This window comes from Sitophilus oryzae, unplaced genomic scaffold, assembly GCF_002938485.1.
Source record: "Sitophilus oryzae breed Bouriz unplaced genomic scaffold, Soryzae_2.0 scaffold_610_pilon_pilon, whole genome shotgun sequence".
Classification (NCBI taxonomy): domain Eukaryota; kingdom Metazoa; phylum Arthropoda; class Insecta; order Coleoptera; family Curculionidae; genus Sitophilus; species Sitophilus oryzae.
The window spans coordinates 1,628,364-1,651,880 of NW_022147208.1; the positions used below are offsets into that span (position 1 = coordinate 1,628,364).

General features: G+C 31.2%; 3 protein-coding genes across 9 annotated transcripts in view; 2 read left to right on the plus strand and 1 right to left on the minus strand.

Annotated features, from left to right (window-relative positions):
* Positions 1-14,285, plus strand: part of LOC115887701 (thyroid receptor-interacting protein 11-like) — a 75,734-nt gene extending 61,449 nt beyond the window's left edge. The window contains exon 6 of the mRNA XM_030907171.1: positions 12,916-14,285. Coding sequence (XP_030763031.1) covers positions 12,916-13,445 — 530 coding nt within the window. The 3' untranslated portion in view covers positions 13,446-14,285. The remainder of the gene's footprint in view (positions 1-12,915) is intronic.
* The window catches only part of LOC115887702 (guanylate kinase-like), a 34,905-nt gene extending 14,571 nt beyond the window's left edge, over positions 1-20,334 (minus strand). The window contains exon 1 of the mRNA XM_030907172.1: positions 20,154-20,334. Within this exon, the coding sequence (XP_030763032.1) occupies positions 20,154-20,259 (106 nt within the window). The 5' untranslated portion in view covers positions 20,260-20,334. The remainder of the gene's footprint in view (positions 1-20,153) is intronic.
* Positions 20,335-20,584: 250 nt separating this feature from the next.
* LOC115887717 (mitogen-activated protein kinase kinase kinase kinase 5) overlaps positions 20,585-23,517 on the plus strand; it is a 42,263-nt gene continuing 39,330 nt past the window's right edge. For all 7 annotated transcript variants that reach the window (XM_030907186.1, XM_030907187.1, XM_030907188.1 and 4 more), the window contains exons 1-5: positions 20,585-20,784; positions 20,857-20,914; positions 20,979-21,134; positions 21,197-21,429; positions 21,488-21,669. In XM_030907186.1, coding sequence (XP_030763046.1) covers positions 20,680-20,784; positions 20,857-20,914; positions 20,979-21,134; positions 21,197-21,429; positions 21,488-21,669 — 734 coding nt within the window. In that variant the 5' untranslated portion in view covers positions 20,585-20,679. The remainder of the gene's footprint in view (positions 20,785-20,856; positions 20,915-20,978; positions 21,135-21,196; positions 21,430-21,487; positions 21,670-23,517) is intronic.

Below are 23,517 nucleotides of genomic sequence, written 5' to 3' on the forward strand. Positions count from 1 at the left end.
CAGGTAAAATATGATTTTCGAGTAGTTCCAATAATATTCTGCATTTAAATTTCGCGTAAGAAATAATGGCCCGATAATATTGTGTCCGAATATCCCTGCCCAAACATTTATTTTCTGTGGATATTGCCGTTTTTACACGAATTCAACAATACTAATAACAAGTATCGTTGTGATGTGTGATCTTGTGAAGATTTAACAGTATAATTTATATAATTATTAAATCAAATTAAAGCCAAACGTGTAAATATTATTTATTATTTAAAGTTTTTATTTATAAGTCAAATATTTAAACATCGTTTATTATAATAAAACAAGACCAACGTAATACGCCCAAAGTTTTGTAAATGGAGTAAATATAAATAGGTACTTAAATGATGGCAAAAATAAAAGACTTACATTATATTTTTAGGGCCACAAACAAAAGGAATTGTCTAATAAAAACATATATATAACAAATTATAGTTTGAAAAACGTTTTGATAATCATTTTTGATAATATTATGATTGACGCTATGACAACGACAATATTTTTTGAGAATTTGACAATAGTATGACAATGGCCGTTGGAAACTATGGAAACTACAAAAAAAATCTAATTGAACGCCATCTGGCGATAACTAGTAGCAACTTCTTAACGTAAAAATTAATTGCACTACCACCTAGCGCCTGAGGCTGGAACTATTTTATTTGAAATTTCCGTGGAAACGGTGGAACCGCTTTTGCTATTTCACTTTCCGGCCCCTGACTAAATAGATAAATTTCTGAAATGACAACTTCATTTGACAGTTATCTTTTACCTTGACTGGCGCTCATAAGTAAATACAGGGCCATAAGAAAGGAGAAATATTTAAAAAGAAATCGGCGATAACTCGTAAACGGGCTAATCAAAAATACCTAAAGTTATTCTTTTGAATGTGGGTTTTAGTACTCTTCAGTAAACCTAAATAGAATTATTCTCTAAAATTAGGGAAGCCAATAATTGACCCCATTAAAATTTACATGAGATTTCCTATGTCCCGCTCGACGATGCAACATCCGGTATATGTATAATATATAATAAAAAATAAAATAACTTTAACCTCGCTTTTTATATAAGGTCTTTTAGTCGCGGGGTCTTAATATCCCCAGTAGATATATCTAATAAATAACTAATACCGGGTGTTTTTCAAAAGTGTCTCACCCCTACTATAACGTTGTTATTTTTTCAGACAAAAAAGGAGATTTGGTATATTAGTATATGACATAAATCAGGATCGATTGACGTATTCAAATAATATTTTCAGTCACTTCCTGTTTTACCGGAAATGTATTACGACTTTTGATTTTTAAACGGCACTCTCGGTATTTTTCTACTTTTTTCGATAGAAAATGACATTCTGAATAGACAGACTTTTTTGTCAACTTTTGACATTTTCGTTTATAAAAAATAGTATTTTAAATTTCAATCTAGAGTGCCATTGATGTGTTCATGTCGACTGGACAATTTAACTGGAAATACAAATGATACCAAATTATTAGTAAAAAATGTGTTTTCCAAACTTTCCATTTGAAAAAATTGAGTTATGATTACAAACACGCTTTGGGCATCTTTTGACTGGCCAAGAAAAGTCATGAAAAACATTAGACTATCAAACGTATTTTCCAAGGAATTTTGGTTAAAAATTAGTGATTTTATCACTATTATATTTTTATATATTGAAATTTAAAATACTAATTTTTAAGCGACTATGTCAAAAGTTCACATATGATATGTCGTTCCATTCAGAATGTCAGTTTCTATGAAATGAAGTAAAAAAAAGTTATAGGGGTGAGCTACTTTTGTAAAGCATCCGGTATAACAATATTTTCTGTCCATTAATAAGTTTTTTTGGGCTATTTTTTTTAAATATACATAAAAAAAGCCAGACAATCGTTCAAGTCAATGTCAAAGACAATGACGATGAGATTATCGAATGTCCTGATTATTATTTTCAAAAAAAATAAAACGAATTTACTTATTCACATAGGTTATTAAAATCTGAGTATACAATATGTAAAAAAGAAACTAATAAAAGTGTAGAATTAATTACTAATTCCAAGACTTGTTGAGTTTTTTTTTAAATCGAGGTTTTTTATAAAAAAATTAGGTCGTTGTTTTGTCAATTTCCGAATACTCGTTTTCAATCTTTTATAACTTTTTAATTTTTCGATTTATTCATGTTTTATATCATATAATTTTTAAATTTGCCCAAACATATTTTTAAATTAGTAATATCGAATTTCAGGTATATTTTTAAGAATTCGAAATATAATTCTTGCAAAATAAAAAATTTAATTATTTTTTCGAAATAATACAAGCGGGAGTTTTTGAAATATCAGCTGGTAATTCTGGGTGAATGTAGCCCCCAGAATATCGACTGATATTTTCACGAATCACCGTTACGACTACGTAAAGTTAACCCCCTCATCATTTAATTAGTCATAGTTATTTTTTAGGTTTAGGACTGTCTGTATATTTCGATTTAAGAAAAATTTTGCAAAAATTAAATGTATTTTTTTAACTTAATAGGGATTAGGTCAACACTAATAATAATATAAACTATAGACCATTTACCAGTGGCTATACCTATAATACTGTACTGATCGTCTCAAAAAAAGTTCTTACATTTATTCAAGAATATATGAAATTTTAATTCTAAAATTGCAAAATTTCTCTTATTGTATACTATTTTTAAATTTTATCTTGGTGTTTTAGTCTAAGAGCTAGCAACGTTTGCGAGAAAGTATTTTAAAACGTCTGGCACTTTGATATATCTTTTACTATGCTCTCTGGAACAGCATGCGGCCCGTCTGGCTGCCAATACCCGTTGCGTTCACTACTGCGCATCGGAAGAAGATCCTATATTTTTTTAAAAATTTAGTCCTATAAATTCTAGTATTGAATATAAATCGAACATGTCTCCATAGCGCAGTGCGTAGAGTTTCCGACTACGAACCGAGGATTCAGAGTTCGAATCCGGGTCAGGGCAAAGACTTTTTTTATTTTATTTTCGTTTATATTCTGATAGTAAAGTTTTAAATAATTCTGGTGATTAAAAAAAAACAAATATTTAATACTTTACTATCAGAATATAAACGAAAACAAAATAAAAAAAGTGACTGACCCGGATTCGAACTCTGAATCATCGGTTCGTGGTCGAAACTCTACGCACTGCGCTATGGAGACATGTTCGATTTATATTCAATACTAGAATTTAAGGACTAATAAAAATATAGGATCTTCTTTCAATGCGCAGTAGGGAACGCCACGTTTACCGGCAGCCAGACTAGCATGATGTTCTAGAGAGCATAGTAAAATATATATCAAAGAGCCAGACATCTTAAAATACTTGTTTTTCCGACGTTGCTAGCTCTCGTACTATTTGTTGTACTCTTTGGAAGCTTCTTGAAAAACAGAACTAAAGTCACAGATCAAGAGTCTTCATAGACAGAACTCGTCTGTCAGTCAAGACTCTATCTCCGGGACGCGTTGGGGTACCAAGTTGAAATTAAAACCATATACTCAGGTCTACAGTCCTTTGAAGCTGTGTGAAACTTCTAAAGTTAACGTAAAAAAAAGATGCGGCCCTTTATGCCACAAAAAAAACTATATTTCAACACTCTCAAGGGAATCAAAATTTATAGGGTATTTTCCGTTGACATAGAACTATAAAATTTGGCATGTAACGTCTCATACTACAAGTATAGAGAAAAACCTGAAAACTATACATTTGTAATTAAATCATACAAAATAGAGTCTTTATTTAAAGTACGTAATCAATCATCAGATTTAAGCAACTGTGTGTGCGGTCATAATTGTATGGGTGACGAAATCTCTTTGCAGATTTTTTTAAACTTTTACTAATTTGTACAGGGTGTCCCAATAAGAATAGCTTTCGGCTGTATCTCGGAAAGTATTAGCCGTAGGGCATACGGAAAAAAATATTTTAAACTAAAGGGGCTTTGAGAAATTGCTGGAAATTGTTTTCAAGTTTGTTAAACGGCCGCTAGAGGGCGCAACTGCTATGGGAAATAAGAAAATAGACTTTTTTTAGTCTATTTTCTTATTTTTTAAGATGCTTTTTTTACAGAATTTTGCCTAGATAATGGATACTATAAATAATAGTTTCATAATCTTCAGTAAATTTTGGATTTTTTTGTTAGAACCATTTTCCCCTATCTGCTAAAATAAACTGGTGGGGGAAGGTTAGATCTGTCTTTATTTAAATATTGATAACTCCGGACTCTCTCTCTCTGGATGATCAGAAGCCAACAAACGAGGGCTCGTTTAAAAGAGCGTATCTTACTCTGTATTATACCATAAAAATAATAATAATAAGGTTTTGAACGTAGACGCTAGGGGGCGCTTTCTTACAATTTAACAAAGCGCGGTTTTCAAAAAAACTTTTTTTGTCTTTTGTTTTTTACCTTTTAATTGCTTTTTCAAAACGCCTTTATTATTTGAAGTTGTTGGCATTTTGAAAAAGCAATCAAAAGATAAAAACGCTGCTAAGACTATCAAAATGTTGATCTGATAACAATTTGACGTTTATACTATTACATCAAAAGCAACTTTTTCCAAAGCCTACCATGACTTCACTGAATCATCGTTTCTTCTTCACTGTTATTAATATCTTAATTATTAGATATTAATACATCTGGTATCATGGTATTCTGGTATTTCGTCGATTTTGAAATAAACTAACTGTTTCTATCTTATTTTTAAGTTAGAATGGGCATAATCAAGAGGGCTACTGATACTGTGTTGTAAAAATAAAGTAATTAAGGGCTTATTTTTTGGTATTTATTATAATTTTGCTAATATCTTCGGTTTGAAAGAAGATATCACGATGCGGTTTTCGCTGACTTTTTAGGCTTTTACTACTCTTTCCTATCAGCTAAAATTACATATACTATCGTATTTAATTTTTTGAAAAAACGCGCTGTTTGTTAAATTGTAGGAAAACGCCCCCTAGCGTCTACGTTCAAAACCTTATTATTATTTTTATGGTATAATATAGAGTAAGAAACGCTCTTTTAAAGAGCCCTTGTTGGATTCTGATCATCCAGTTCGGAGTTATTAAAATTTAAATAAAGATAGATCTAACCTTCCCCCACCACTTTATTTTAGCAGATAGGGGAAAATGGTTCTAACAAAAAATCTAAAATTTACTGAAGATTATGAAGCTATTATTTATAGTACCCATTATCTAGGCAAAATTCTGTAAAAATTCTATTTTCTTATTTTCCATAGCAGTTGCGCCTTCTAGCGGCCGTTTAACAAACTTGAAAATAATTTCCAGCAATTCCTCATAGCCCCTTTAGTTATAAATATTTTTTTCCGTATGCCCTACGGCTAATACTTTCCGAGATACAGCCGAAAGCTATTCTTAGTGGGACACCCTGTACAAATTAGTAAAAGTTTAAAAAAATCTGCAAAAAGATTTGGTCACCCATACAATTATGACCGCACACACAGTTGCTTAACTCTGATGATTGATTACGTACTTTAAATAAAGACTCTATTTTGTATGATTTAATAATTACAAATGTATAGTTTTCAGATTTTTCTCTATACTTGTAGTATGAGACGTTATTATATGCCAAGTTTTATAGTTCTATGTCAACGGAAAATACCCTATAAATTTTGATTCCCTTGAGAGTGTTGAAATATAGTTTTTTTTGTGGCATTTTGTGGCATAAGACGTCTAATACTTTCCGAGATACAGCCGAGAGCTATTCTTAGAGGGACACACTGTACAGAAGAGAAAAATCTAAAAACTGTATATTTTTAATTAAATCACAAAAAACAGGATCTTTTTACAAGGAATGGCGGATCGATTTTCGGAATTTCAGAATTTTGTCTTCATCGGAATTTTGAATTGAATTAACCGTGTCATGTAGGGTATCGTATGAAAGGGTTTCATCGACACAAGCTAAACAAATTATTAATTATTTTTAATAATTTTTAATTATTACTGTCCGACTCGCACTTGTCTGTTTTTTTTTTGTTTATGTTGATTGATTGTTTAATTCTTTCTTTCAGAAGCTTTCAAACAAACATTTTTGTATTTGTTGTTATGTAGGAATGTTTCCGAGCACGCCTTTAGCACGTTTTTGACTTTATATATTATTTTTTAAGTTATTTTTATACTTTTGTTGGTTGTCCAGTTTTGCACGCTTCACAACCTATGTTTTTCTAATCTCATTTGATAACTGTGCGGTAAGTTTCTGCATCCCCAGTTACTTAATGGGATTATGAAAATGTAGCGAGCTTACACATCGACCACGCTTCTCTATTTCTCGTCCTGTCGGCACTGTGTCATTTTTATTATATATTTCCTTTCTGTATCAATGAATTTTGCAGGTATTTATTATATTTACAGAGGTCCCAGTACAAAACTGCACGTTTTTCTTTTAATTTTATAAAAAAAATTAACGGATTTGTCATATTTTATAAACTAAACTATTAGAGATTAAGAACGGTGAATCAAGTTAAACCAAACCAATGCTGCGTTCCTAACCTCAGACAAATAATATTAATAGATACTCAGGTGCAAAAAAAAACGCAACGGAAAATTTTTTGCTTTTTTTGAAAAAAAAGTTTATAGTGTTATATATTTTTTTATTTTTATCCTAATTTTCATGATTTTTTCGCCAAAAATCAGCTTTTTACGTCAAGCACTTTAAGCAGGATCCTGATTAATCAATGACCAGATTTTTGGAAACACCCTGTATACATTTTTTAAAAATCTTAAAATATGTAAAAAAACAAAATAAAATATACGTGTTTAAGCGTTTTTTTCGGAAACTTGGCCGTTTTTTAAATAAAAAATATTGTAATATTTGAGGGGTGGTTTCACCCCCTTGGAACTGGAATTTCGAAAAATCCCTTTTTATCGAACCTCTACAGCCTAGAATCAACCTGTATGCCAAAATTGAGCTTCTTACTTTGAGTGGTTTCAACAGGATCGTGATTAATCAGTGAATGGTGAATTAACTTAAACCAAATCAACGCTGCGTTCCTAACCTCAGATAAATAATATTGATATTATGATTATATTACTGTTATGAAAACTCCAAAACGAAGATATCCAAAATATACAATCCAGATGTAAACAGAAAAATGTAAGCGGTCGACACCAACAAAATTAAATCAGGCGTTAATTCGTTATTCCGTCTCTTTCTCACATATTGTCTTTCCAGTCATTGTGGTCTGCAGAGTATGTGGAAGTTTGGTTTGGAACGAGCTGAACGAACTGTTTTCCGAAGACTTCGGCAGCCTATTGTGCTGATGAAAATAAATAAAAAGTTCGTATAAATGTATGTCCTAAAATGCTTAGTTTCGGAGATACAGTGTGTAGAACTTTCATTTTTATTTCGCTTTTTTCCAAATAATTTATGAAGTAACGTCAATATTTGGATGAAAATTGGTGTTTTGGAGTTTTCTGACATGAACAATTTGATTTTCATATCAATATGACTCCTACTTGTAGAGGGCCCCACCTACATATTTTTTAAATTGTTTGAAGAGTAATAACTTTTCGTCCGTACCTGTATAAAACTACTGAGTAATAAAATATACATTTACGACGTTTTTTACGGAAAAAAGGTCTCTCAGTAAAAATCGCTACGAGTAATGGTTCTCGAGATATTTGGAATCGAAATTATCAATACCTGTCATCATTGACATAAATTAAACATGTTGACTAAATAGTTATTAGACTGAAATCATAAATTTGAAATGTTTTTGTGCCAAAAGTTCAACCGAAACTGTTTTATCATCATTTTTTCGCAGAAAAATTTATGATTAATAAAAAAAAATCCCAAATTAATAAATTTGGGATTCGAAATAATAATTTCAGTCAGTAGTTTTATACAGGTACGGACGAAAAGTTATTACTCTTCAAAACAGGTAAAACATGTAGGTCGCGCCCCATATAAATAGGAGTAATATTGACATCAAAATCAAATTTCTCATGTCAAAAAACTCCCAGACACCAATTTTCATCCAAATATTGACGATACTTCAGAAACTATTTAAATTCGAAATAAAAATGAAACTTCTACACCCTGTATCTCCGAAACTAAGCATTTTAGGACATACATTTATACAAACTGTTTTACTTATTTTTATCTGCAGACTATACTGCCGAAGTTTCAGGAATACAGTTCGGACCACCCTGTATAAAGTAAAATAACATAAAAAACAATAGTTTATAGAAAAATATACAGGGTGTCCCAATATTCCGTGGACATCGAACTTCTTCGTATTTTTGGAATCAAAATAAGTTTATTGGCCACAATTTACCTCTATACAAAAGTGCTTCGTTTGTCCGTTAGAGGGCATCAAACTTTAAAAAATAAACACCGTTATTCCGATTTGAATGACATATTTTCCACCTATATAATAGACTCCACCGACGAGCATATTTACTTTTTTGTCTCTTGTAAAATAACGCCACATCGCATACTTGAGAAAAAATAATTGGAGATTTTTTTGACAAATTGTAATTATGAGAAAACCTGTTTTGATTATTTTTAGTAAAGAGGCTTTTTTGATATTATGATAACTGGGACCTCTGCGTTTAGTATAATTTTAAACATTTTTTATTTTTCACTATTTGCCATATTACAAACATGATAAAAAAAAGGCGTCAAAGACGGCTGAGGAATGACAATTGATGATAATTTTGGTGGGGTTAATCTCTAGATATCATTTACTAAAAAAGACATAAAACTTGTCAAAAATTAACGCTATAGAAAGATTAAAAAAGTCTATTTCTAATTAAAAATTTATTTCCAAAAAAATATGTTTTATTTCTAATTTTAAACTACACCGTTTAAAAATCATTTTTACTCAATATAAAAATAAATTTCAACCTTCTTAAGGCCAACTGGCAGTAAGCACCAGTGAAAAATAAAGAAATGTACGGGCCAAGAAAATGACGTCTAGGGCTTAACCTCGCCAGTATTATCATCGATTATTATTCTCCGTTTTTGGTGCAACGATTCCCTGTTACCGGTTTATACATAACAAAGCGCTAAATTCTACTTTTTTATAGGCAAATAGTGTGAGAACAATTATATTCTATATACACGATCAGTTCATTGGCAAATGTACAAACTAAAACTTCTAAAAGTCCTGTATATAACTTTTTAGTTGTACACTGGATGTTCCTTCGATTATTTAATGATAAAACTTATAAACTAAATTTGGTAAATATTCAGAACCAGATTTATCTTTTACGTTAAATAACTGTAAAACCCCGTGTGTATTTTTTTTCAATTTTAATACACTAATTCAAATAAAAATACTTATCGTTTATATAGAATAACACGAATGTTTGCAACCCCGATGTAATGTTTTACTTAGTTGACTAAAATATATTGACATTATTTTTTTTAATACTTTCCCAGACATTTTTTTCAGTTTGTTTTTTAGCATGGACTCATACACATTGGCATGACGCAAGTTTTAAAATAAACCGAAATTTAGGGTTTGAGTATTACATCAGGTACTGGTTTCCATTTTAACAGCAATCGGTCCCTGAGTAACACTTACACCCTGTGTTTCGACCCCGACCGCACGCCGCTGGTATCCTTTTATTTCGTTATTATTTATTTATTTTTAATTAAGTCATCTATTTTTTGATTAATATTTTTTAGTATTAACATAATTTAACTTGAATTAAATCTTTAACAGTGGTGAACATAACTATGGAAACGATATATGCATGATTTTTTCTTCTGTATACATTAACAACATCATTTTTCATTTCTAATATTACTACTATTCTCAATTCAGATATTATTTAGAAAAAAATCGAAATAAAAATGAAACTTCTACACCCTGTATCTCTAAAATGAAGCATTTTAGAACTTACCACCCCATATACAGGGAGTCAAAAAATAGTGTATCTAACTTCGGTGGGTGATTCTACAAATAAAAATAAAAAAGTTCTCATGAACATATGCCCTAAAATTCTTCCCGAAGAAGTTACAACCAGGGTGCAATGGTTTAAATCAACGGATTTTTTTATTTTAATCACGGAGTTAAATCAAAAAAATCAACTTGTTTAAAAACTTATGATAAATCGAAAGATAACTGTGAAAATTAGAAAAACTTTTCCTATAAAGCTATAAAAAAGTATTCCTATATCAAATATACCCTATATATTCATGAAATAAGTACAAAGTTACACTTGCTGTTGTAACGTTTAAAAACTTTAATAGATCGAAAAATAATTGTAAAATAAACTCGCCAACAAAATTAACGCATAATTTTATTTTTTGGAAAAACTAAAACGAATTCAAAAGTAAAATTACTATGTATTTGTTAGACAACTCGTTACCAAAATAATAAATTTCAAAGAAATTTTATTAACCAGCTCAACAAGAAAATACAGTGGTTCAAAGAATAATGTGCAAAACGCAGTACAAAAGCATTACAAAAAAATAATCAGAAGGCACGGTTTAATAACGGGTGTTGCCTCCCCTGGCACGGATTACGGCCTGGCAACGTCTGGACATGCTGAAAACCTCATTCCTGATTTCATCTTGCTCGATAGCGTCCCATACTTCCTCTAGTCTTAGCGATAACTCATTTAAATTGTTGGGTGGATTTGGTAGAGCTCGTAGACGCCTATCCATCATGTCCCAGATAGGTTCGATGGGATTGAGGTCTGGGCTATGCGCTGGAAAATCCATCGTCTCGATTTGGACCTCCTCCAAGTAATTGTGGACAACTCTGGCAAAATGTGACCTGGCGTTAGCGTGCATAAAGAGAAAATTGTCCGTTATAAAGGGAGCAAAAGGTACCATTTGAGGCTCCAAAATGTCCACAATGTACCTGTGAGCAGTGAGACGGCTTCTCTGAATGATCACCAGTTCTGTTCAATCTTCCATATTAATGCCGCCCTATACCATAACTGACTCACTACTATAAGCATGTTTTGGTTGTATACAGCATTGCGCAAATCGTTCGCCCGGCCTTCTGTATACTGGAATACGACGATCGTTGCCATATAGGCAAAACCTAGACTCATCTGTGAACAATACGTTCGACCATTAATGGTTTTCCCAATTTACATGCTCTCTAGCAAAAGCCACTCGGACTCTTCGGTGCTCTGGGGACAACGGTAGTCCAGTTGCAGCCATTCTGGGTCTCAGATTATCCTCTCTAAGACGTCTTCTTATCGTATCGCTGCTTATTTGTTGGTTATATCGCCTTATAAAATTCTAGCGGAGCAATGTAGCTGTCACAAACCTTTCTCGCAGAGCCTGAAATCTCAAAAATCGATCCTGATGGGCATCGGTTATTCGGCCACGGCCTTGGCCTGGTCTTCTCTGGTTATTTCCAGTGTCCTGGAATCTTCTTATTGCTCGCGAGATCGTTGATTGTCCAACATGAAATCTTTCCGCTATTTGTACCTGAGACAAGCCTTCTTCAAATAATGCAATAACTGCAGCACACTCTTCGGGGGTGAGATTGCGATTTTGACGTACGTTAGGGTTCATTTTACTGATTTAAGTGTTTAACAGACAACAGCCGCTCACTCAAATAAAATGATCTTAAAATAAACGACTTCGAGCATTTCAGCAAATATACCTGTTTTGGGAATTTATAAAAACTATTGATAAATTCTTATTAGTCATGAAAAAAAGGATCGTTTCAGCAAGAAATAATAAACAGAAGTAATTTTAGGCCAATATAACTGATCTAAAATACAGACAATAAAACTTATAAGACAATATACGATTATGCGTTAATTTTGCTGGCGAGAATATTTATAACATATAACACATATCCCTAATATCTATTCATCTATTAAAATCTTGGACCGATATTTGAAGTTATTTCGTGTGAATCCATTACACATGTTGGAGATTTATTTTGAAATTGTGAAGTGCCAGAAATCCGGTATTTGAATACATTTCATTCGCAAACTCTACTGCAGAACTAATTTCTTCTGATGTCAGGTTATATTTTTATTCCCGAGGACTAATCAATGTCAAAAGATAAGCTGGAGTCGAGGCTGTCTTATACCTTTTGTAAACAGCTGAATGTTGATCAAGCTAACTTCCGCCTTTCGTAATTTATCTTCTAGTTCATTCCAAATTTCTACCGACATTTTGTTCTGCAATAAGTACTTTGCACTTTGAACATTAGATGGTACTAATTTTATTCACTCCCCGACTTAAGACAGTCATGATTATTTCCAAAAAAAATCCCTTTGATCTAAGCGGCCGATTTTTTTACGGAAATAGAGGCATCGGCAAAGTTTACAGAATAAAATACATCGGTGACCGATGTGGAAAAACGACACGCGCTATAGAAGTGTTAATATTATCGATACGGGGCAGAGTTATGAAGATTTAGTCATTTAGGATAGGACTTTAAATAGAAAATTGATTAAAATAAAAAACGCCGATTAAAATCAAAAAAATCTGATTAAAATCAAAAGAATCAATTTTTTATTTTTTTTAATCATGATTTTTTTACACCCTGGTTACAACCCTCGAAAATGTAAATAATTCAAATAAATTAATCTCCTGAATTCGATATCTTGAAAACCGTTCACAGTTTCGAGCTAAAGAAGAGCACCTTTTTTACATAAAAACGTCCTAAGTTTTTATGTCATTTGTTGTAATTACTGTATCTATAAGGATAAAAGAAGTATCACCAATAGTCTCTATCCCAATGGAAAGTACCCTTTCAGGACTGTTACGGAATTTTACACTATCGCCATTCGTGTTGGCATTAAAATGTTAAGATACGAAGTTAGATACACTATTTTTTTAACACCCTGTATATAAATCATGTCATATTTTTGTACTTATGTTCACTCTAAATCCAATTATACCAAACCATACCTGAACCAATTGACTTTTACAGTGTCCCAACTCCAACAAAAACTGAACAAGAGCCAGCAAGAAATACAAAACCTAACCAGCCAAACCGATGGCAAGGTCGAAAAAGGATTAATCAAAAACCTCGTAGTGGGCTTCCTGTCGTCGGGCAACACCAACTGGACCAAAGACCAAACGCAAGTACTGAAAATAATCGCAACAGTACTGGATTTCAACCAGCAGGACCACGACAAGGTGAAATTAAACAAATCCCAACAACAGGGTTCTTGGTTGGGTTCAATTTTATCACCGCACGCTCAAGGCCAGAATATGTCACAAGAATCGTTATCACAGGCCTTTGTGAAGTTTCTGGAGAACGAATCAAAGCCTAGGATTGTTCCGAATTTGTTGGACAGTAGTATGGTCAAGCCTACAGCTAGTGAAGAGGAAAGTAGTAAAAAACAGACTCCTATTGTTTTAAACGAGATAGTATTGCCGACCTTTGCCGATTTTGGGCAGTCAAGGAATTCCAGTTCTATATTGAAAGATGTTTTAAAAGATAATAACAATACATAGTTTATTTGCAGTCAAATTAATAATATTCTTAATATATTTACTTTGAAAACGCGTTATGTGTATTTAAAACATGTTTCAGAAGACCCATATGCATTGAAATTACGTCAAAGAATGAAGAGAACCAATCAGTTGTAATTTTACAATTTATGCAACTAATATTACATCGTTTCGTCGAGATTTTTTCTCTTATTTTTAGGTTGGCCATACACAGAAAGAAAAAACTGTTTTAAAAAACTGTATTTGCTTAATTATAATTGATATAAGGTTGAAAATGTGAAATAGAATAAATCTAGGATTTGACTTCAAAAATTTAATAGCAAAAAACAGTTATTTAAAAGAAATTATCCAACACCAGATATTAACAAATCAGGAAATTAAGATCAAGTGTCAAAATATACTTTAAAATATTTTAGAGAATGTTTATATAATTCTTTGTTGATACCAAGAACAAATATGCCTTAAATATAGGCTCTAAATGAGGAATACATAAGGGCTATATTAGAGATCAATTTCTTTAGGACCCAATGTTTTGTTGGTTGTATATTCTGCAAAATCACACTAAGAGGTTCTATTTTAAACTTTTTCTTTCCGCTTGACAAAGTGAATTGTTAATAAATTCTTTATCTGATAAAAATCTACTAAATATGAAAATTGTCAATAATTTCACAAACATAATTGTGATTTTGGATCAAATCAATGTTACTGTTATGTGAATGCATTTATTAAAATTATGGACTAAAAATACAGGTTTTTAGAGATTATTATAATATGGAGTGTTAAATCATTAAGTCAAAATTAATTGACACAGATTTAGTTTGTAGAATATTACATGTAATAAAATACAGATTTTTTACAAAACTATTGACTAAATAAAGGTTTCCATAATGTAGGATTAAAGAAGCTTTAGTAGAATTGTACAATACAGTTCTATGAAGCATCTACATAATTTTAAAAAGAACGTTTTTCAAAGATAATATTTTGTTTAGGTAGAATTCTACAACCATCCATTTTTGACATGCAATAAGTATCTTATGACTTATTTTTATGAATTTTAAATATATGTTAAGCATTGGACTGTATACTCAGAGGAAATTATGAAATTATATTAAACTATTGTACATTTTACTTGTGAAAATATGAAATATTTATATTATTATTTATCTTTAATATATTATGTAGGTTTAAAAGATTGTAAATACATTTTTAATATGTTGTCTATAAGTGATTTTTTATTTAATACTAGATCCTCTTATAACCTAGCTAAGCCAATATAATAAATTAATTATAATACACAATAAACAAAAGATGAAAATATAATTCTTAGACAATTTTTATACCCTTTCAAAGTAAGTTTTAATCTGGTGTAATGGCACATAATATACAAGGTGGCGCATCTTATTCGCGTTAGTTAATAATTAGACTAAAACGGAAAGATGTAGATACATACAAAATATCTTATGGGAATACGTAAGAATGTGCATAATTTATTATTATTTTCAAAATCTACAGTGTGTCATAGCAGTTTACTTTTATTTAATTTACCAATAATAGTTTAATAAAGAAGTATCTATTATTTTATCAAGAAAAACGAAGAAGTAGTTCTTTGATTTATTTTACGATGGCTTGTGGCTTGTATATTGATGTAGATATGTGTCATTTTCTATAAAAGGGCCAATTAGGGCAAATTCATTTTTTTCACTTCCAACAACAGGTTTCTGTCTAATAGGTTTTTCATAAACCACACTATCAGCTCTGCGAAACAGGGTTGGCAAATATCATGATATTTATATAAATATCAAATATCTGATATATATCCGATATATATCTGATATATGTATATCCGATATATATCAAGTTTTGATATTTATTTTTGTTTTTATTTTTTATATAAAACTGCGTTTAATATGAAGTAAAATCAAGAGCTCAAGAAAATATTTTTATTTCAACTTAATTATTGTTGCTTTGTACATAATAGGAACAACATTAAAACAAAAATATATAAAAAATATACGGAAATTCTAAAAAAAATAAACAGAGCTTCTAAAAAATAAACAGGAATTCTAAAAAATAAACAGAAATTCTAAAAAATAAACAGAAATTCTAAAAAACAAACGGAAATTCTACAAAATAATCAGGAATTCTAAGAAATAAACGGAAATTCTAAAAAATAATCGGAAATTCAAAAAAATAAACAGATATTCTAAAAATAACAACAAACAAATTTATATTTGATATACTAATTTCATTAATGGTAAATCATCGTCAGATTCGTTTCAGTCGGAATCAATTGATACTGTTTCTGGCAAAGTTTTTGGTACATTTGAATTGTCCCAGATCCAATCAGTATTATCTTTTTTGTTTTTTTCTTTCTGATTGTTGAGTTTTATATTTTTTATAAATATGATATATATCAAGATATAAATATCATGATATATATCAATGATATATATCGCGGGTGATCTGGCAAATGTTCCTATCTAATGAAACACTAACTTTACAGGAGGCAATAAAAACGGTATTTTCAAAAACGGAGCGACTTAGAAGGCTGGGCTATTGAAATTACATTATAATGTATGTTTTCTATTAAATACTATTTATTTGGAAGCAATTAAACTGTAAACTTGTTTATTAAATCAGATAGGATTTTTTGCTTTTGATAAAATGGCACATAGGATTATTTGTATTTTAGGATTATAAAGAATAGGACATTTTGTTTGTGGTAAACGTAAGATAGGATAATTTGCTTTCATAGTTTTATAGTATATATAGTAAATATATAGTAAATCACCTTAATTTTAGTTTAAAATATAACTAAAAAATCCAACAAGCACAAGAAGCGTGTCACGACCCGCTGGTTTTTAACGCAAAGTTATGAAGATAGGAGAAATTGCTTCTTAATATCACTTGATATAGATAGGAACTTTTGCTTTTTAATCAAAATAAGTAGTTAGGAGTTTGTGTGACCAGAATAACAGCTGGTTTCAGATACGAGGTTTTCTTTTCTTTAAATTGTGCCATAAATTTTTTATTTTCAAATATTACCTTATGTCAATACGTGCATAATCACTCATAGAACGTTATGCTTAAATAATCTCAATTTTAAAAAAAATGGCAGATAGGAGCATTTGCCAGATCACCCGCGATATCCGATATAATATCATATTGATATATATCATGCCAACCCTGCTGCGAAATTAGTAGTAGAACAAGTAGCGAACAAGTAGTTTTTCAAAGGAACGCTTATCAAGGAGATTCCTATTTAGATATCTTTGGGCATAAACCCTTTTTTAAACCCTAAAAAATTTTCGTCACAAGATAAACTCACTTGTAACATATCCATTCCTGCCGCCGCGCCAGCAGATAGGTACTTCTTCATTTTTCTTGATAAAATTAAAAATATTTATTAAACTATTTTTAGTTAAATTAAATAAAAATAATCTGTTATAAATTTAAATAATGTCCATAAACTATATAATGTCAATTTTGAAAATAGCTACTAACTGTTACTAGAAAATTGCCATGGTGAAACCATATTAGCCATATTGATTGCCATTTTATTGAAAAATCGCTTCTTATTCAAAATCTGAGCCAAAAAAGTATAGAAAACATTAATATAGTTTGAAAGAGCACTTAAATCTGCTCCTATTTATTTAAAAAAAATAGAGGGTGTTGCATTTAAAATAACGAAGTTTCTATGTAAATAAATATTTAAAACAGATCAGCAGTTTTTGGTACCCCTGTATTTAAGGGAGCAATACATTTTTTCAGTAAAGTATATTTCTCTACCTTTAAACTCCGCACAAGAATTAATTCTGAAAAGTAATATACAAAGGTGTTTATCATCTGTTCTTTATACACACACCGGAAAAGTCTAGGGATATTACAATTTTATCCAGCCATCGTCAGTAATTTTATTATTTGCATTTCTGATATAATAAAATTAAAATAAACAAATAGTTTACAGGACGTATTGGAAATAAAAATGCGAAATTTACGGAATTTTTCAAATTTACCTTGATTTTTATTGAACTCAAAAAAAATACACACATTTTTTTATTCTAAACTGTGAATAAAAAAAAAAAGATAAAACCATTTTTACTTAATATGGCCTCCTCTACTGTTCATTACAGCCCTACATCGTCTCTCCATGCTCCTGATCAGGTTGTCGCTCTCTTCTTTTGGTACAGCCTGCCACGCTGCATTCACGGCCCGAACTAGATCCCTACGAGTTTCACGAGGCATACCCATTCTCAAAATTCTTCTTTGGACCGCGTCCCATACGTGCTCGATGGGGTTGAGGTCAGGAGATTGTGCCAACCAGGGTAAGATGTTTAATTGATGAGCATTGATAAACTCACTTACCACTCTGGCTGTATGAGGTCGTGCATTGTCATGCATGAGAATGAAGTTTCTCCCAAAATCATTGGCATATGGTAACACGACAGGCTCAAGAATTAAATCACGATATGTGATTCCTGTTACAAACCTTTCAAGAAAAACGAGATCGGTTTTTCGGCCTAACTGGACTCCTCCTCAGACCATAACTGTTCCACCTTGATAAGGGTGCACTTCCTGAACATGATCCAACCGAATAAGATTTCCCGGTTCTCTCCATACCCTAAGCCTTATCGAATCCTGATGAATTCCAAAGCGTGACACATCCGTGAAGAGAACATTGGCCCATTGTTCATTCGACCACTGAACATGATGTTGAGCCCACAAATATCGTACCTCTCGATTTCCTCTCGTTAGGGGTTGAGCTCTCCAGGGGCGTCTGCTTCTTAAGTTGACCTCTCTTAATCTATTGCGAACAGTGTCAGGACTAACGGTTACATTATGTGTTTCCTGGAGAATTAAACTAAGCTCAGGTGCTGTAAGAGTCGGTCGGCGTCGAGCATTTAATTGTAAAAAATGATCTTGCTGAGGGGTAGTAATGCGATGTCGCCCTGTGTGCCTTTCAGCAACATCACCACTTTCACGGTAGCGTGCACTTAATCGCGATATTACACTTTTCGTTGTATTTAATGCTCTAGCTACGTCGATTTGGCGCATTCCAGCTTCAAGCATACCCATGGCCCTTAGCATTTCGTCTCTGTTAAGATGTCTACGCTCCATAATGTCGTTTAATACTAAACAGATTTATTTGAATGAATTCTGGCCAGTTATCATAAAAACATTGCCAGTACAGGTTAAATTCGAACAATTGATGCTAGGGGCTTTTTATACATTTGACAAAAAATGCAATTTCACACTTTCAACACTTCTGCAAATATCCCAAATTTAGAAATAACTAGTGTGACTACTTCGTTTCAATCGAAGTAGAAAGAATCGGCCTACAAATATGTGGTTGTTTATTGAAAACATTTATTTTTAACTTTAATAAAATGATATCCCTAGATTTTTCTGGTGTGTGTATTATAACATGCATATTTAAATATCTCAAAAACGAAAGTTTTTCAGCAATTTAACCCTTATAATAAATGCCTTTTTTAGGTATAAGAATCAAAAAATAAAATAAAATGTCCCATAAGAAAAGATATAACTTTGCTATCTATTTTAGTCGGGACACCCTGTATATTTCCAAAATAATTTCAATTATACACATTGCCTCCCCACATGTACCCATAAAAATTTTGTGTCTACATCTTTCCGTTCTCGTATAATCAACCGAAGCGAATGAGGTGCGCCACCCTGTATATTTTATTTTTAATTTTAAAAAACCTTAAATTTATAAATATCTAAAACCAAACACCAACCAATAAGTTAAAAAAAACAATATATTATATTCGGGGGTAATCGGAAAATAAGTTTCCAACCTCGGCATCAAAAATATAAAAATAAATTTTCCTAAATTTTTGGCATGTACTTAAGACGAAGACGCCATCAAAATATTTGACGTCGCAATGTTGCCAGGATTACTTTTTTCCACTTAACTTTTGACAAGTGTTAAAAAATATAAAGTTCTAATTGGTTAACAATAGTCTTCACTTTTTGTGAGATTCTACTAATTACCTCTATTATCTATGATTCAACAATATGATCGAAGAAAAAACGGCGTCAGCGATGCCTATGAAATGAAGATCGCTATCATTTTATATGTAAAATTATTTGGGAAATATCATTGATGTTCATTTCTAAGCCAACTGGACGCTGTTTTTTTGCAATAAAATCCGCAACTTAATAAGCAACAAAACAATATATAATATTGTTGATTTCTCTATATCTTTATAACGTCGGAACTTTTTAAACTACCCTCGTACAAGAATTTCTCACGTATTTTTTTAATCATAAAGTTATTGCCCTTGATTATAAATATACATACATAAACAAATGTTTTGCCAAGCTTTTGTAACTTAAAATAATACATACATGCGCTTTTACAACTCATCCTCAAATAATACTAATATTTATGTACCTATGACAATAATGAATGAGTTTTTTCTTTCAATTCACAAACTAAATATTTTAAATTAAAAAATCTCAAAAAGACGCACGTGTTTTTTGCAATTTATTACGTGAAATATAGATTAATTACAATATGTAAATAAGATAAATTTATAAATAGGCCAAATGATATTGTTCTTATACACGTAAGAAGTTGACCTGAAGAACAATTATCTGTATTTATCAGAGATAACATTTTTCTATTCAATATCATACCTATTATATTTTTTAAAAAATATTGAAAAAAAATTAAATTTGACCTACCTTTGTTTAAATGATTTACTTCTCTCAACGATTTAATTGATTTTAACAACTTTAAACTGTTTTTACAAACTGTTTGCAGAAACAAAATATTTAGTATATTGTTCATATCAAAAACTGCGTAAAATTTGGAATCATCCCGGCTTTTTATTAATGAAAAAAATATGGAAGAAAAATAAACCTTTAGTGTCTTAAGTATTAGTTTATTGCCAACATTGAATCTGCAGAAAAAAAATTAAATCGAAACGTTTTCATGTATATTATTAATTATTTCACATTATCAAATAATTCCTATAAATATTTAAAATTTTATTCTTAATTATTTCGCATTTACATTGCATTTACTGAAAAACCGTGCGAATATTATATTTTTAGGAAATATCATTTTTGTTGGGTTGGCTAACATGAATGAGTCAGATCAAAATATGTCCGCTGACAAGGCGTTTGCTGTCAAATTCACGTAAACATGTATTTTATTTTATTTTAGCTTTTTACTACATAAAATGTAAGCGATTAATTATTATATAAAATGGCTCAAGGAGTTTTGAGCTCGGATATATCCAGGAAAAATCCTCAGGACGATTACGAATTGATCCAGAGGATTGGGAGTGGAACTTATGGCGATGTGTATAAGGTCTGTAAAAAGGAATTTTTATTTTTAATTTCGCCTTATAATTAATGTTTTGGTTGCTGCTTGCGTTTTCAGGCTAAACGATTATCGACTAACGAGTTGGCAGCAATTAAGGTTATTAAATTAGAAGCTGGTGAGTGATTTAAAAAAATATCTTTTGCCTTTATACCTACTCACAAAACTATTCACAATTTTAGGAGATGATTTTGGCATCATCCAGCAGGAGATTCTTATGATGAAAGATTGTCGACACCCTAATATTATTGCTTATTATGGTAGTTATTTGAGACGTGACAAGTTATGGATTTGTATGGAGTATTGTGGTGGAGGGTCCCTCCAAGACATTTACCACAGTGAGTTGTTTGTTATATTATTAAACCCTTCCAAAAACATGATTTTTTACGCATTATTTTAGTTACTGGACCTCTAGCTGAAGTCCAGATATCTTATATGTGTCGAGAAACACTACTGGGTCTATGTTATTTACACGGGATGGGAAAAATGCACAGGGATATCAAAGGGGCTAATATTTTACTCACAGAATCTGGGGATGTTAAATTAGCTGATTTTGGGGTTTCTGCTCAAATTACTGCAACTATAAATAAAAGGAAATCATTCATTGGAACACCATATTGGATGGCACCGGAGGTAAACAAAAATAAATAACAATAATGTATTTTTTTACATATTTTGTGATATTTTTCAGGTTGCAGCAGTTGAAAGAAAAGGTGGTTACAATCAGCTATGTGATATTTGGGCTATAGGTATTACGGCTATAGAACTGGCTGAGTTACAACCTCCCATGTTTGATTTGCATCCGATGCGGGCATTGTTTTTAATGTCGAAAAGTGGATTCAAGCCACCCACTTTAAAAGACAAGGAAAAATGGTAAGTAATGATTTTTAACAGTAATTTAAAGATAATTAATAGGTGTTTAAGATAAGTACATTATCTACTAATTACATACAATTAAAATGGCATTATTTTTACTTTTAGTCCCATTCAAATTATAAGCAGATTACTGGTAGATAACTTACAAATTAACCTTTATAATTAATTGTGAAGGAATTTCAGTATTTGATTAACAAAACATTTTTTTTTAATTCAATTTTTTGCAGCGTCAATTTCTTTTTAAATATTCAATTTTTTTTCTAGTGATTAGAGATTTATGATCACAGAATACCTTAGCTCTACAGAAGCTACAGTAATTATTTAACAGATAAATTATTTAACCTTGAAGAAACTCACTAAAAAAATTTGTAGCGTTTTATTGAAATAATAAGATTTTAAATACACCTAAAAAATGATTTCTTTGTAATATAGCTGTTTCTTCATTGTGACTTTTTTACTACATTTAGGAAGTATAAGTTAAAAAGAATAATGTGGGTGGACCATGGAAGGCCAGTTTAACGAATAAACAATTTTTATTAGTTCATTTGCTGGATAAATGAGAGAAACAAATTATTAATTAACACTTTGTTTTATTGTGTACCATATACATTACTTTTTTTTATTCTAGATGTAATCACTATTTATTAAACTTAACTTTTATTAAGCTCTTCCAAACGGCCATGAAAGGAACAGGGCTCCATATAAGGCCAATATTATAAATCAGTCGTTCAACTTAAAACTAGAGTTGTAATAATCAAAATATTTGCTTTTACTAAACAAATTTATTTAAACGAAAAATTAAATGTTTCACTATTATAATCTTCTTTAAAATCCCCAACGAACATTCCTTGAACACAATTGTATAACTAAGAATATATTAATGGAATAATTCATTTAAAAATTATAGTAATGAGTATTATATTGATAACAAATAAGTTGCCAATGGGTTTTAGAATGAAATTACAAAAAAAAAACTTATAATGGCCTTCTTATGGGTTTGTTCTTTGTAAAGCCAAAATAATAATATAAATATAAAACATTGTTTTCAACTTTCCCTATTGTTTATATTTTCATGATTTGTAAATGTTCCTAGTAAGGCCCATGTACCCTAGCAAGGCCAACCATCTCAAATTTTTGATTGGCCTTATAAGGAACCGACTTTCATAGGAACCTTTCTTACTGTGCCTTGTCAGGTCCTTCTGACGTTGGCAATCACGATGGCGAGCTGATCCCTCTTTTCAGCCACTCTAAACAATACTGATATTTTAACTGAAATCAAAGCAAATTTTTTTTTTTTTGGTGCCATAACAAATTCTAAAGGTGCGTATTCATTATCCGCACGAACGAACGAACGAACGCACGAACGAATGAAAGTGCGGTATATTTAGACGGGGACCGAACGCATGCGGCCGTTCGTTCGGTCGTGCGCTCGACCATCCGCTTCGAGTCCGTACATCAAAGGCGTTCGCCTGCGTGCGCTTTCAGATTTAAGGTGCGTATTCATTATCCGAACGAACGAACGAACGAATGAAAGTGCGGTATATTTAGACGGGGACCGAACGCATGCGGCCGTTCGTTCGTTCGTGCGCTCGACCATCCGCTTCGAGTCGGTACATCAAAGGCGTTTAGACGTCATGGGACAAAGAATACAAGGTATGATCGATAGCGGCTCCAATTTCGTTCAGTTCGCGCATACCACCTGTGACGTCACTAGGAAAATAATGAATAAATAAAAAATAAAGAAAGTTGACAGGAGATCTGCATTTTTGAGGTTATGGTTAAGAATTGTTTATTTTTAAGACTTTTTAGTTCGTTTAATTTAATAATTACTAAAACCAGCAGTTC